The 15406-nt window shown below is 37.3% G+C and overlaps 1 protein-coding gene across 1 annotated transcript in view; it reads left to right on the forward strand.

Annotated features, from left to right (window-relative positions):
• fbxl17 (F-box and leucine-rich repeat protein 17) overlaps positions 1 to 15406 on the forward strand; it is a 305963-nt gene that overhangs the window by 111990 nt on the left and 178567 nt on the right. Inside the window, exon 8 of the mRNA XM_084728685.1 lies at positions 7441 to 7571. Coding sequence (XP_084584811.1) covers positions 7441 to 7571 — 131 coding nt within the window. The remainder of the gene's footprint in view (positions 1 to 7440; positions 7572 to 15406) is intronic.

Genomic DNA, 15406 nt, shown 5'->3' on the forward strand with positions numbered 1-15406 from the left:
TTATCTTTGCGTGAGGCGCGGTGTGTTCTATATTCGAAATGATTTGGAGTCTGTAAACTGGGATTCACTTCCAGTTTTGTGATTCTGTGAAGCTTAATTTGAATCTGTCATTTTCTGCTCCGTGCTTTGGTTTGTCATGCGGATTTGAACATTTGAATTAAGAATTTAAGACCTCATCAAACTACATGTAAGAAAAGGTTAATTGGTTTACTGCTAGTTAAGAAGTTTAAAATTTGACTTCTGTTTTGTGATTTTTGTAATTGCGATTGGTGTTAAAAAATTTTGTTAAGTCTTGTGCATTTTAGTCAGTGATGGGGAAGAAGTATTCAGATCCTTTACTAAATTGATAGTAGGGAGCACTGGAGTTTTTTTGGACAATGTTGATGTCCATATAAGTAATTAAAAAAAAAAATGATATCGATATATCAGCCAATATTCTTTATACAGAATATTACAGAATATAGAACGCACACATAAGCACACATTTTCACACTTACAAGATATGTAATGGATGCAGAATTGTCCAAAATTATAGCAGAGCACTCAAACAGTATACTTCTGCTGGTATTTTAAATAATAATGATAATAGTTATTATAGTAATTAATAATAATTAATTGCTATTATAATAATATTATAAATAACTTTGAAAACACAGATAGAGTAAAATATTTGTATATATTATATTATTATTACACTTAATTAAGAAAAATGGTCAAATATATCTGCATTGTATTCTGTTTAAAAAAGGTTTTCATATAGGCTGATACCAATATAGACCGCTATATAGCAGTGATAGGTCAATATCAACTGTGGGTTTTTGGTAATTTAAAAACATCACTTTGAAATCTGGAAAACTGTGAAAAGCATTTTACACATTTTTTTGACATTTCAAAAATAATAATTAATCAATTCATTATGAAAACACCACAGAGAAAAGAATTAAAACAAGACAAAGTGACCTAAACAGTATGATGGTTAGCCAGCAGAATATGAGGCGGTATATGTAAAATAAAAAAGGGATTCAACACAATGAAAATACTTTATTAAGTCTAGCATCCAAAATTTTGCTTGAGTAAAAATACAGAAGTATTAGCAACAAAATGTACTTAAAATATCAAAAATAAAGAGTGTCATTGAAATATTGGGTCAGTATTATTGATACATTGATGTGTAATCAATACGTTTTGTTTTAGCTGGTCGAAGTGAAACTAATTATTACTGCTTCAGATATTGTTTGGTAGAGACGTACAGATATATCAGGTCACCGATATTATTGGCTTGATATTGGCCTGGCACAGCTATATCTGTCTATGTCGTATCAGTGTATAAGTTGTCCAATATTTTTTTTACTGAACATTGTTTTTTTAATTCATTATTTAGTTTTATAGACAGCATTTTATGTAGATTTGATTCGTTTTCCTAATTAAAGTTGTTCTATTTGTATTTTTTTATTTATAGCTATTTGATTATCAAAAATACCAGTGAAAGTTTACTGTTTCAGTACCCTGATCTCATTTTGAATCTCATACATAGAAATGAAGAGTATCGGCTGATATATCAATATTAGAATTATTTTATTGCCCATTATTGATATCAGCATCAGCCCCAAATATGCAGGATCAGTTGGGCGCTACCGTTGGATAGTTAACCAGCATTTATAGCTGTGAAACAAATGTGGTGGTGTAAAAAAAAAAAGGAATATATTTGTTGAGGTGTAAATTAGTACAGATGCCCGATGAATATCCAAGCCAATAATGGGAAATTTATATCAATATGCCACTAATTAAATTATAGCTGATAGATATTGTCTATAATAATATACGATTTGACAGATTATGTCAAAGCATTTGATTTAAGTTCTTAGGCAAAATTTACTGAAAAAGTCAGAACTGTTATTTGTTTTTGTTGTCATTGTAATGTCAGTTAGGAGTATATAAACTACAGGTTATATGAACTTTAAAAAAAAAAACAGAATTATTGGTTATTTTATTGGTATCTGTTCTTGGTATCGGCTGAAAAAAATCCATAGTGTGCATCCCTGTAAATTTGCATGAAATGGAAATACTAAAACAAAGTACAAGTTCCTCAAAATTGTACTCAAGAACAGAACTTGGCTTAATGTACATAGATACTTTCCACCTCTGTTATTGAACATGTGTGCACATACTCATCAGAATATTCATATAATCAGGGCGCTCCTTAATATCTGTGCCATGCATGTGCGTTCACGGGGTGGGGACGACCCGCTGGCCTCTGAGCAGCTGGATTCTGCAGGTTTCAGTGTTTTTGTGAACAGAATGAATAATTATCCAGGTGTAGCTGCCAGCTCAGGAGACGACACAAACTCTGCCTGGTTACAGACTTCAGCCAACGAGGAGGAGAAAAACCTGCCGAACCCCCTCACCAAATCCCCTGCATGCTCTCTATTCCGTTACACTATTCCTCTCCTCACTCCGGTTCACTTTCTCTGTTTCTTTTTCTCTTTGTGCTGCTGTCTGAATCACTCGCTTTGTCGTTCTCTCTTTCATGCTCCCTCCTTCTCATTTCTCTCCATTTATTTTTCTTTCTTTCCATGCCCATTCATTCTTGGATCACAGAAATGAAAGAGCAGACAATATAAGCTATATTATGAGTGGAAATTATTTAATTAGATCGGAAACATTAAAACCTTTCACCTATATGAGTCAAATTATGATAATCTGTCAACTTGAGAAAACAAACACTGGCACTGTGGCCCGTCACCTTCTGCGGGTGTGACTGATTACTGAGAGGTTGTTTTTTTGTGTGACTTTTCATTTTGGGGATTTGAAAGATATTTTTCTTTCTTGGCAGATGTCTGCTAGACTATGGAATTTCTTTTCCTGCGGTGGTTTTCACAGATGGATTAGTAAGTTACAGTCGCAGCCGTGACTCTGCCTCTTCCCTTTCATGCAGACATCTGCTAAATTTTCAAGTTTTCTTCAACCTAGCTACACTCTCAGCCAATGAAAACTCGCACCGGTTGGCCTGATTTCTCATTGGTTATCCACATCAATGAAACAGTTACTATTGGCTGTAGTAGAAAATTCTATTTAGCAGACATAAGCAGTTTTGAAGATTTGGAGAACAAATACTACTTTTGATGTTGGGGCTTTTAAAATTTACTCCAGGCTTAATAACCATAAATAGTGAATGCAAATAACTGTCTGTGTGTGTGTGTGTGTGGATAAAAGAGTAAGGATGTGTGTGCAGCTGATTTAAATTCTTTTGACAGTGTGAGTGGATGTCTGCTCCTATGAATATCAGTGGTAGTGGTCACTTAGGCTAGGTTTGATTTTTGCAGAGCCTGTGTTTTGCAAACAATGCAACCACACAGACACATGCACACTGACGCAGACATACACACACAGATCAGCCGATTTCTGCATGAATAATTTAGCACTTCGATCCAACACTGGCCACAGGAGCACATGACAGTGTGTGTGTGTGTGTGTGTGTGTGTGTGTGTGTGTGTTTTCATGCGTGTGAGAGCATCTGCTTGTACACTCTCAGAAATAAAGATGCTACGTAGAACCATGAAGCGTTCTTCATTTTGTCCTGCCTTTCTGATGCTTGGTAGAACCCTTTCCAAAGGTTGCACCTTTCAGAGAGTACCTTGAACCCAGAACCCACCATAAAGGGTTAGAACTGTGCAAGATTTCACCCAGAACCCCCTATGAGAGGTTCTGCAGAGAACCATTCTATGGTGTAATATTTCCATCAAGAGGCCTGTCTGGGGGCTTGATCCAGAACCTTTCCACCTAATAAGACACTAACAAGAACCCATTCAGAGGGTTCTACTGAAAAACTTTTTATGTTCAAAGGGTTTTATCTAGAACACAGTGAAGGTGTTCTACTGTGAAGAGTTTTGTATTCCTGGGTTTTATCTAGAACACTCTCAGGGGGTTCTACCAAGATCCTTTTTTATAATTCAAGGATTTTATCTAGCATTCACCAAGGGAGTTCTGCAGAGAACATTTTTATTTCCCAGAGGTTTTTATCTCTAATCTACCAAAGGGTTCTACTGTAAACCTTTTAATTTTCACAGTTCTTCCAGGTACTGGAAATTCTTGAAAACAGTTTAATTTTAATGTCATGTTTTCAAGGTTTTCAAAGTGCTTGGATTTGGATAAAGTGTTTGAAACAGCTTCAAAGAAATCAAATGTCAAAATATCATTGTACGTCATTAACTGAACTTACAAGGTGCTGAAAAAGTTTGACAGTGCATGTTAAAAATGCTTGAGCTTGTTTTTGTAAAAGGCATAGGAACCCTGCACCCTGCACAGGATTTTATCTCAAACACACTCAGTGGGGTCTACAGAGAACCATTTTATATTATGGTACAAAGAACCCTTAACGAAAGAGTTCTTCAAGGATCGTTGAAACCCACAAGGGGTTTCTCTGGATGAAAAAGGTTCCCAATGGAACCCTTAGTCTTACAAAGAACCCTTGATGAACCCCTTCTTCAAAAAAGGCTTCTTCAGGAACAAATGGTTCTGGATAGAAGCCCTTAGAGAACCCTTAATGTGAAGAGTGAATGTGTGCATGTCTATGATAATCCACACAGTTGAGGTTTTTTCTCTTCCATTAAGTACCATTGTTTATCATGTCAGTTTAGCCGTCCCAGACGATCAATGCTGCATTCTTGACCTGTCTTTGCACTCACAAGCTGTTTAATGTTTATTTCATTAGTATATCTAAGCATATCTTCACAGCAAAGGTGCGGCTGTGCCACAAACCAAATCTGTTTCATGTTTATTTCATGCCTAAGCAGACCTTTTATCAAAAGAGGTATGCACTTTTCTCTTGAGGAGTGACAAAAAAAAAGCCACAGGCTGCATAAGAGTGCAGAGACAAACGGAGCCGCGAGACAGAGGTAAAGCCTTTTTTATTACGTTCAGCGCAGTGCAGCGTCACACACACTCTTCGTGTTTGTTTGCAGTCGGTGTGCGTTTTGATTCTCAGTATGTGCGAACAGGGAGGAGTGTTTACATGTGTGCTTACTTCACCCAGCGGCCTCGGTCCTTATCCGTTCCCCCCACGTGTCTTCATGCTGGTAGGTATATGTCATGCCTATGGAGCCCACAATAGTGCTCAGTGATCTTAACATCAACTGTAAGCTTGTTTTCTCTTTAGCCTTGGCCATGACATTTACCTCCCTGCCTCCCTGGCGGCTGGCCATCATACCTTTATTATCTTTCATCCCTGGTGTGTGTGTGTGTGTGTGTGTATGTGTGCGTGCACCTGTGCCTTAAATAGTTTTGAGTATGTATCAGAGGAAATACACCTGTGCTGTGACTTGAAAAGCCTTTGGTAATTTTCAGTGAGCGGGAACGCTTGTTGAACAGTGTCAGTGTGGGTTTCTAAGAGTGTGTCAGGAAGTAGAGATTTTGACTGGAGGATTAATCTAAACCCCCTCTTATAAGGTATTCAGATCGGAAAGAGGGATTATTGAAAGTCGGAGAGATGAAAGGAAGAGGGAAAGTGAATGCTCATATTGGCTCATAACCCCTCACACCGGGCACGCAGGCGTAGAATGATAAACAGTAACAGAGAGCAATTTTACATCATTTACCTACCTTGTTAGGTTTTATTCTGCATTCATGATATTTTTCAGTGCATGTGGCAGTACACAAGTTTGCTCAAAGTAAAGGCAGATTTTTTTTTTCCACAATCCATGGGGATATATCAAAACTATGCATGCAGTTCTGGAGGCGTGTGCCATATATGCCTTGAAATTCTCTGAAATTTTTTTTGTTCTACGGTTCACAGTATCAAATCAACTACTGCTTCCTTCATGAATAGACAGGGAATTATATATGCCTGCTTTCTGTACAAAAGATAAAATTAAGTTTTAAGATTAAATTGCCTTTTTCGTCTGCTACAGCAAACACATCTGCTGTAAACTACTTCTTCACTGTTTTCTTTTGTGAAAAAAAAATCACAAACAAAATAGGAAACACTTAAGTAACACTTTCTATGAAGAGTATCTATGGTAATCTATAGTTTGATCAAAGTATCAAGGTCTTTTATTATCATTACCCAGCACAGGGTTTTGCAACGAAATGAGAGCTGAAGTTCCTTTACGTGCTCATACAACATATACAAAGAAAATTAATTGAATTCATAGTAGAGTAGGATAAAATATGAAACAGCAACAATATATACAGTTAGTTACATATATACACAAAAAATATATAGTGCATCTTGTAAATTTGTGTTAGGTTGAATGTAAACAGCAGCAACAAAATGATTAATTCATTCATTCATTGTCCGTAAACACTTATCCTTGACGGGTCGCGGGGGCCTTTTAGATTAGATTTTGGTTATCAACGGTCAAGGTGACGGTAAGCCCAGTAAACACATTTTTGGCCCTAACTCAAGATTTCATATGCTAATTATGACAAAATTACACACAATTATCTAATAGAATAAATTGATAAGGTGATGACATTTCATATCCAAAAGGTTAAAGTTGTCTGTGACATCATAATGTGCAGCTCTCTGTCTGTCCTCTCTGTACTCCTCTGTCAAAACAGTGAAGGAAGCATGTTTTTAATTCACAGGAATCACACATGTATAGTGAGAACTTCCAAACTATCTGGGATCTGCGCTTTACTGAGTGACGTCATCTAGTTGTTTTGTTTTACCCCCTAGTTTTGCATTAATTCAATGGAGTACCATTAGGTATCCATCTGCATAGAAGGAGACCTTATTTCAATACAGTTAAATAAATATTGAATAAAACAGTGATGTCTCTGCTCTCTTATAGGGAAAGCTCATTCTCACACGTAGCCAGACAGCAACCTGCTACACAACACACGAGCGAACTCTAAACAACAACCCAAATTAACTTTCCTGCTAAAGTCTCTGCCTCATCTAACTTACATACATGAACACGTCTTGTCCAGCACCTTAAGTTGTCTAACAAACAACCAAGCAAACAATTACAGAGGAAGGAGTGCATCGCCAACATTAGTTTGCAGGCTATATAGGTAATTAGCACATTAAACAGCATGTAAATGTACCTGCAAATACCACTTTGGTCTTGTTAGATGCTGGTGTGGTTCTTACTCTTCAATACCACTAACAAAATGCTGTCTGTCCATTACATGTAGATTACACTGAAAATATCTTTCAGTTCCTCTCTGGTCTGCTTAGTCTAACACTATGCATTTCTGACGTTTCTTTAAAATACAGTTTTTCTTCCTTTTAAATATAGTTATAAAAAACTATTAACAGTAAATAAAAAAAACAACAACTTATTTTTGACTACAGAAAGGGATGAATAAATGTGATTTCGGTTGGACTTTAAAGGGCAACATTGTTATTAGGTTCTCTGTGCTCCACAGCTTCACTAGCTATTTGTGTGAATTTGACACGGTCGAATCATGCAAACGTTTTTGTGTTTTCTCTCGTAGCTACGGAACCTGAATGTCTTGGACCTGCGGCACATCTCAGAGCTCAACAACGAGACAGTGATGGAGGTGGTGAGGAAATGTCGCAACCTCAGCTCCCTAAACCTCTGCCTCAACTGGAGCATCAACGACAGGTACGCCAAGTCAGCTGCAGTCTGCTTGTGTAGCTCAGTACCACGAACAGTGATTGTCAAACAGTGATGCCCACTACACATCAGTCACTCACATAACTCAGACTAGTTAATGAGACAACAAAAACGTGTAAAAAGTGGCATTATAATAAATCCAATACTAATGTGTATGCCGATTCTTAAAATAAATCAAATAAAAGAAATCCAGTGGGTTGTGGGGCCGCCTCATCTCATCTCATCATTTGACTAATGGCTCTTTAGGGTCTTAGTTGGCAAAGAAATCTTTCATTGATTAGTCATTTTTTATGTTTTTTTTTTTAATCTTCTCATGGGGAGCAAACTGCTAATGATTAATGAAAAGTAGTGGTTGCTTCTCTGGCATTATAATAATGTTGTCTTTAGTAAACACTAGATTTTGAGATCCTTCCGCATCACTTCTTTAAAGGCACCCTGTGGAGTTTTTGACAATTAGTAGCACTATGGAGCAATGTTTTTATGAGTGGGTCTGTTTGTTTGTATCCAGTGTCCATGTATGAGGACACAAACGAACATGTGTGGGTGACGTATTCAGTATTCACTGGTCATTTGACCACTGCTACTACAGTGGAAAATTTATATACATTAATCAGCTATAACCAACCAAATGATCAAATGACTTTATGAATAGATTTATCATGTTGAAAATAACGAGGCAAAGTCGCGCCTCTTCCAGTGGACCACCTTGGGACCTAGTTAATGAAAAATATGGTGGTAGTCTATGGGGAGAGACAATTTTTTTTTTTTTTTTCCTGTTTGATAATAAGATAATGTTAAAAAGGACAGCAATATTGGTGCTGATGTCATATATTGTGTGAATTTTAGATGTAGTTCACTGAGCAGTTTCACATAAAACTAAATTAAATTAAACTATGACAAGTGTACCACATATTGTGACTTTCTTTTCTCGTAAAATGAGGCATTAAATTGATAAATATTGTATTTCACAGTTCAAATGGGATCAACAGATTATTTGTCTCTCACTGTTGACTACCGTTCATATTTTTCCCAAAGTAAGGTCCCATGGAACATACCGGAGGGGGTGAGACTCTGCCTCTCTGCATTAAGTGACAGTCAGTCCACATGAGTGCTCACTCTCTCTCTCTGTTACGAGGGCAAGTCTGCAGAAAACCACTGGAAATAAGTGCCTCTCACTGCAGCTCTGCTCTGTCTGATTGGGGCCATATGCAGCAGTGATGATTCTGTCTTCACGTGCTTTGAAAAAGAAAACAGATTATGCAAACAGAGAATATTCTGTTTCCTCACTTGGAGGAAAAAACAGTGGTAAAGACTCGTTCCAGTGCGCTCCAGCAGTAATACACCTATGATGTTAACACTCCAAAAAATGTGCCAATGAAGACTGCTAGCTGATCTAAACATGGATGTAAACAAAAGAAGACTGCCAACTGATGTAAACTGTGGAGGTTTCAAAACATTCTGAATATTGGATTTGCAAATGTTTTATAAGGAAAATTGTTCAGCCTCAAGGATGCACACAGTGTGTTTTGGTGAGAAACAGAGAATATATACATAAATTTTGTTTGTTCACAAGAAAACTCCACAGGGCTCCTGTAATCTCTGGACGGACAATGAAGAAGCAGGTTGAATGATTTTTTTTAAGGTTAACTAATTGATATGAAGGGTGATTTTAATAGCATACACATAAACCAAACTCTACACGTGAACACAGTCAAAAATAACTGAACCACATTTGGAATAATTATGTACGAACTTCACTAATGATCAAACACTTTGCTTGTTTGACATGTCTGACTGTTAAGCCAAGGCCACACAGATGCTTCAGTAATGATATTTACACTAGAACACATATTGTGTACACATTCATGTACTTGAAATGAAAACATATCATACATATGGTACTACAACAGATAAACTCCTCATGCAAGCATGCAAACACCAGCAGAGGGAAGGATACACAAGAATTAAAAACACAAGCTGAAAGCTCAACAAGAACTTTTTTTCTTTGTTTCTATCTGCCTGGTCATCTTTCTTGCTGCTCCCACTCCTTTTTTTCTCCTCTTTTCCCTCTTTGCTCACTCAAATGGGAGAGAACCTGTGCAGTATATGATGGCAAAAGTAAACCATCTCCTCTTTTATTTATTATCTTGTGTTTTATTCATACATTTCTATTTAATCTATTGATTTACAGCTAAGGCTGTGGCTTCTCTGCCGACTCTACTCCCACTCTGGCTTAGGAGTGTGAGCGCAATATTGAATTTACCATGGTGCATAGCAACAATGGATGTGTGCGTGTGCACGCACACATGCGTGTGTGCGCGCGTGTGTGAAATCATTCTTGCATTATTGAGTTAACAGCAGACATGTGGTGGGAAGGTTATGGTAATACCTTACCCGCCTTCCTTTCAATCAAAAAACATGGAGTTTGGTGAAATCCTCACAGGAGCACAGGGTGTTATCAGCTTCTTTCCTTTATCACACACACACACACACACACACACACACACACACACACACACACACACACACACACACACACAGGCAGAGCTTCGATTGATTCGAGGCTGCATTGATTCCATAATGATATTTACTGCATTGGTTCAGGGGCTGAAGGTGTGTGTGTCTGGATCACCTGTGGGAATATTGGAATTTAAAATGGTGTGTATGTGTGTTGGTGTCAGTCTGTGTGGGAGATAAAGCTGGGTGCTGTGTGTGTGTGTGTGTGTAGCAGCATACAGTAGGTGTGGTGTTGGCTGATGAATGAAGCAGAGACAGTGGGGACGTGAAGGGCTGAGGTGGACAGTCGTAGCTGAGGAGTCTTACATGCTTGCTGCTCTGATGTTTGCTCTGTCCTGCCTCCTGGGTCTGCAGTCTTGTGTGTGTGTGTGTGTGTGTGTGTGTGTGTATGTGTGTATTGTGTATTGTGTACATGTTGATGCTGCTCAAGGACTCAGAGCAAATAAAAGCCTCCAATCATAAGCAGCTTTATTGTTACACTTTACAGTCACACAGCTCCGAGTGGCGAGGAGAGGAGGGGGTTTATTTAAAGGAAGAAACTACTGGGTGGTCGTGACAGAGGTGAAAGCAGAGGTGTGTGCGTTATAGGATTTTTCCATGAGCCCAGTTTGATCCACTTTAGCCATGCCATGCCAAGCGATATCGTGATGACATGTGTTACCACTACAGCCTCACAGCAGGGGGTATCCACACCACTCTGCACTGCTGTGGTGCTCCGAGCTCGGATACAACAACCCTCAACAGAACCATGTCGTCACAGCCAGTGTGTCATTGTGCAAGTGACGAGAGAGAGGGGCATTTAAAGAGTCAGAGTTTTGGAATGAACAAGTGACTCGGAGAGTCTTCCAGTCCTACTGGGAGGGAGGTGATCGCAACTCTGTGAGCTCCCATATGTCTGATAATTAGGGCTGCAACTAATGACAATTTTCATTGTTGATAAATCTGTTGATGTGTCATTTTCTTGATTAAACAGTTAATTAATCCTGCCACAGTCGCATCAATTATAATCAAATTTGATAATCTATTATCATTATATTTGGCAGTTAATTTAATAATTGATTAATTATCGATTTATCGAAATCACTGCAGCTTTACTAATAATTTATGTTTATTTAATGAATCATTTTTTTGTAGTTTTATCTCTTGTATCATTCTACCTTCCATAGCCCCTCTTGTTCTTCATGCCTTTTTGTATTGTAATTGTTTATTTTTGTTTATTATGATCAAATAGTTTCTATTAATATGTTTGAGCTTCATTGTATTATATGTAGTCATGCAAATAACGGCCATTGAATTTAATTGAAAATAACCATATTTGGTTTATAACAAAAGACCAAAAAAAATGGACACAGGAGCACAGTTTTTAGAACAGGAACAGTCAATATGTTCACTGAGCTAGTTCTAAATTTACAAAACATAGTTTTCAATTTTGGTCATGAATTTTTTTACAGTTCTCTACGCTGAATTTTGCACCTGTTGCTCTATGGGGTATTTACATTGGTTTTTACGCATGAGTAAAAACACATGTGGTATTTAATTTTTGGCAGACTGAGCTTGTGTTAAAAAATGTGGCTAAGTATTAAAAAGAAAGTGGTAACAGCAAAATGTATTTGTGTGTAAATATCCTGAATCATTTGCTGCATTTTACAGCTGCATGAAGAATGCAGCTGTTTTGATCCCTCTAGTTGTGCTCATAATCTCTTGGGATCAGTTCATGTGAAATGAAAACATTACACTTTAAACAGGCTGTATGTAAGAAATGGTCACTTGTAGAATTTATACTCCAAACAAATTGGGAGCAGCATGTCATCAGAAAGTTGGGGTGTCCACCCCTATAGTATGAAACACGGTAATGCACAGTCCCTCCCATTCTTTCTTTCAACAAACTATCCTCATGTAGCCAACATGAGCATTAACTGCTTTTTACTTAACAATCTAGAAGAAATGTGGCTTCAGAATGAAACCTCATCACTCTACTTAAGAAAGCAACACCACTGCTTCTATTTCTGTCACTTATTTCTTTTCTGCCAAAGTGGTTCTGCCCCAATCACAGACCAAAAATGCAAAGTATGATATTACCATGATAAAAAGTCCACAATATGATCAGAAAACTGACGACCTGAAAAATCTTTTGTTATTAAATAATCGTTTATGTACATGTAGTCATAAACATACAGCTTTTTTTATTTGTAGAAAATGTGTGTTTTTTCTTTTCACTTAAATGCTTCTGCTTTCCTTCTTCAATGAAATAAAATAAAAGTAGCCAGTCATGACTTAAGCATGTGAAAAAAATTGTCATGAATTATCTTTGGCAATGAATGTTTGAATTATGTATGTACAAGTGCAAAACAAAAAGAATGCAGTAGTCAGCAGCAGCCCTTTTATATAATAAGATAAATATGATCAAATCAAATGATTAACCATGTAATATCATGATAGATATTGTCACAGTCAGGTACGTTATGGCGGCATTTTTTTATTGTGATAATTTAATATATTGTTACTTCCCTAATACATGGACACTGACATAATGCCTAAACATTTTTGTCTTCACATTCTGACAATAATTTTAGTTAATTTTTGGAATGTTTTAAACTAGAATTCCTACATATAGCTCCTATTATTAAAAATTAAGTACAATGGATATGGTGACCTAAAAAACAAACAAACAAACAAATAAAACAGAAAAGCTACAGAAGAACCTGAATCAATAAGAAGAATCTGAATCAGAACTGATGGAGTCTAAACAATTGTTGGCAACCCCACGAATATGAGCCTGGACAGACGCACTCAACAAGAAGTTATTAGTCTGATAGGCTGATTTAAAGCAAGATTTTATCGATGATGGTTGTCTGCCCCTCTCTCCTCAGAGCGAGATGCTGAAATAGTTTATTTGGCTCAAAGTCCAAAGAGTCAGAGGTCATCAGGTCACTGCTGCTGGGGAAGTCAGCACACACACACACTCACACACACACACATACACACATACACACACACACACACAGCAGTGTCTTGCTTGTTGTCACAGTGACGACCAAAATGACTCAACCCTCCCTCACATCAGCTACAGCTGGGTCAGTTTTTGTGCGTGATGACAGTGCGCTGAGAGCAGGTAAACAGGCAGAGGAAATGACCCCTTATTTCCAGGATCAATTTGTCCCCCGACAAGGGGCCACCATTGGAGAGATAGAGCTCTGCGGGAGGTAAAACATTTCAGTCCCTTCTTCTCTTTCGCTCTTTCTTCTTGTCTCTCATCTTGAAAAAAAAATAAATAAATGAACACAGTGTCCTCTGGCTCCCCTCATCTTCCTCAGTAATAGCCGAAAACAGCGTCTCAGTGTAAGAAAGTGAGAAATGATGACCAAATATGGACTTCCCATCGTCACAGTCCGGCGGGCAGATTGTGACAGTTGGACGCCTATTTCTTGGTCACCGTCATTTCTCGGGGAGAGAGGATGTGATGTGCTGCAGGTGGGCAGTGTCGGCCCTGTTATTTCCCTGTATCCTCCTTCCAGCGATGATAGGAGACCAAAGTGGGATTGTGTTTTTCAAATGTCACAGCGTTTGAAAATGGGGAGCGAGTCATGATCAAAGTGGAACGGCGGAGCAAAATGGCAGCGCTCACTTTTTCAGAACCAAGTTGAGAACACAGTGTCAAAGTTAAACGGTTTTCTTTCATTTTTTTGGTGCTTGCTGTCCGTTTTTTTCATCTTGCAAGAAACTCCGGGGAGCTTTTGTGTTGTGTTCATGGACTGTTTGTGGTTTTTGTTGCTGTTGTGTGTTTTCTTTTTGTTGTGTCTGTCTCTGAAGATTCTTTTATTTCTAGAGACATGTTTTTTTTCCAATAACAGACTGTGTTTATTTGATAGTCCACTTTGTCATTTGTACAATTTGTGTATTTTTCTTTTCTTCTTTTTTTAAAAATATTTACTTTTTCTGCCACTCCCCTGACCCTACTGTTCACTCGAGGTACAAAGGGCTTAAAACATTATGACTGAAACATATGATGGCTATTTCCATGCACTATTATGTCTCCTACATTGTTACAGGAGATTTTTTTGGGGGTTGGTGTAATTTATTACTCAGATCTCGCCTACAATTTAACAATTTTTGACCACTATGAAGAGAACTGATCAACACTGGTCAAACATCCCCACGAAATACCACATTAAATCTCCAAAGCCTTGAGGAGCACTTTACAAAGGAAAAAATCATGCTGTGATTTGTTAGATTCTTGTGAGAATTGCATTTTTAGCGATAGGATGGGGAGCACTTCTGTTCTGAAAATCACTTAGAGACCCTCTTACTGTCAATATACAGAGGACACCCTGTATCTTCTGAATGGCCAGGGCATCTAGTTGGTGGTTTTGAAGTTTCATGAGGCTGTGATTATCCAAGAGGTCAGAATGGGTCATTTTATCCAGTGAGATCAAGTTTTAAAAAAAAACAAAAAAAAACGGTCTCAATACAATGAAATGGCTGCTGTGGGGAGAAACATCATCACACATGAATACAGTTGACTTCATTGAATTTGCAAGAGTCTCAGCTGTTGAGGGACCCAGTATGCAGAAATATTGAAATAGAATAGGTGACAATATCACATTTATATTGCCTACAAAAATTTTATGTTTTATTTATTTATTTAATTTTTTTATTTCTTGCCCCAAACTGCATTAAATTAGCATAAAATGGGCAGGAGAGATTCTTTGGTGCCCATCCAACAGACACAGTTTGTGAAAAAAAAAAAAAAAAAAACTCTTAAGTTTTGGAATAAACTAAAAAGTTTTGCCAACTCATAATATTAAGTTGAGACAATTTACTTTTCTTCTTAAGCTAAATTTTAATCTTTGAGTTTTAGAGACAAAAAGAAGAAAATTAAATGTTTTTAAAATATTAACATTTATCCACTTTCACCTTGATGAGGTTATCTAATAATTTTTGAAATACATATTTTGGAGGTTCTAAAACTCAAAGATTCAGGTTTATCGTGAGAACAAAAGTAAATGATTACAACCATGGATTTATTCTTTATATTTTCAGAATGTTAATTTGATTTTATTCTCAAAACTCAAAAGTCTGTTGTAGTACGCTGCCTTGAAATGCCTCGAGTTTTCTCAGCTCTTTCATTTTCATTCAGATATCAGATATCTTCAGGTGGGATGTCAATGGACTCCTGTGAAAATGGCAGTGCTAGTTAAAAAAAAAGAGAGAAAACTCATAATTTCAAGACAACTACCTTCACTACATTTTTGAGTTCTGAGTCAAAGTCAAACTCTAAAATTTTTAGTTTTTTTGAACATATTAAA

This window comes from Lutjanus erythropterus, chromosome 10 (genome assembly GCF_056507025.1).
Source record: "Lutjanus erythropterus isolate fLutEry1 chromosome 10, fLutEry1.hap2, whole genome shotgun sequence".
Classification (NCBI taxonomy): domain Eukaryota; kingdom Metazoa; phylum Chordata; class Actinopteri; order Lutjaniformes; family Lutjanidae; genus Lutjanus; species Lutjanus erythropterus.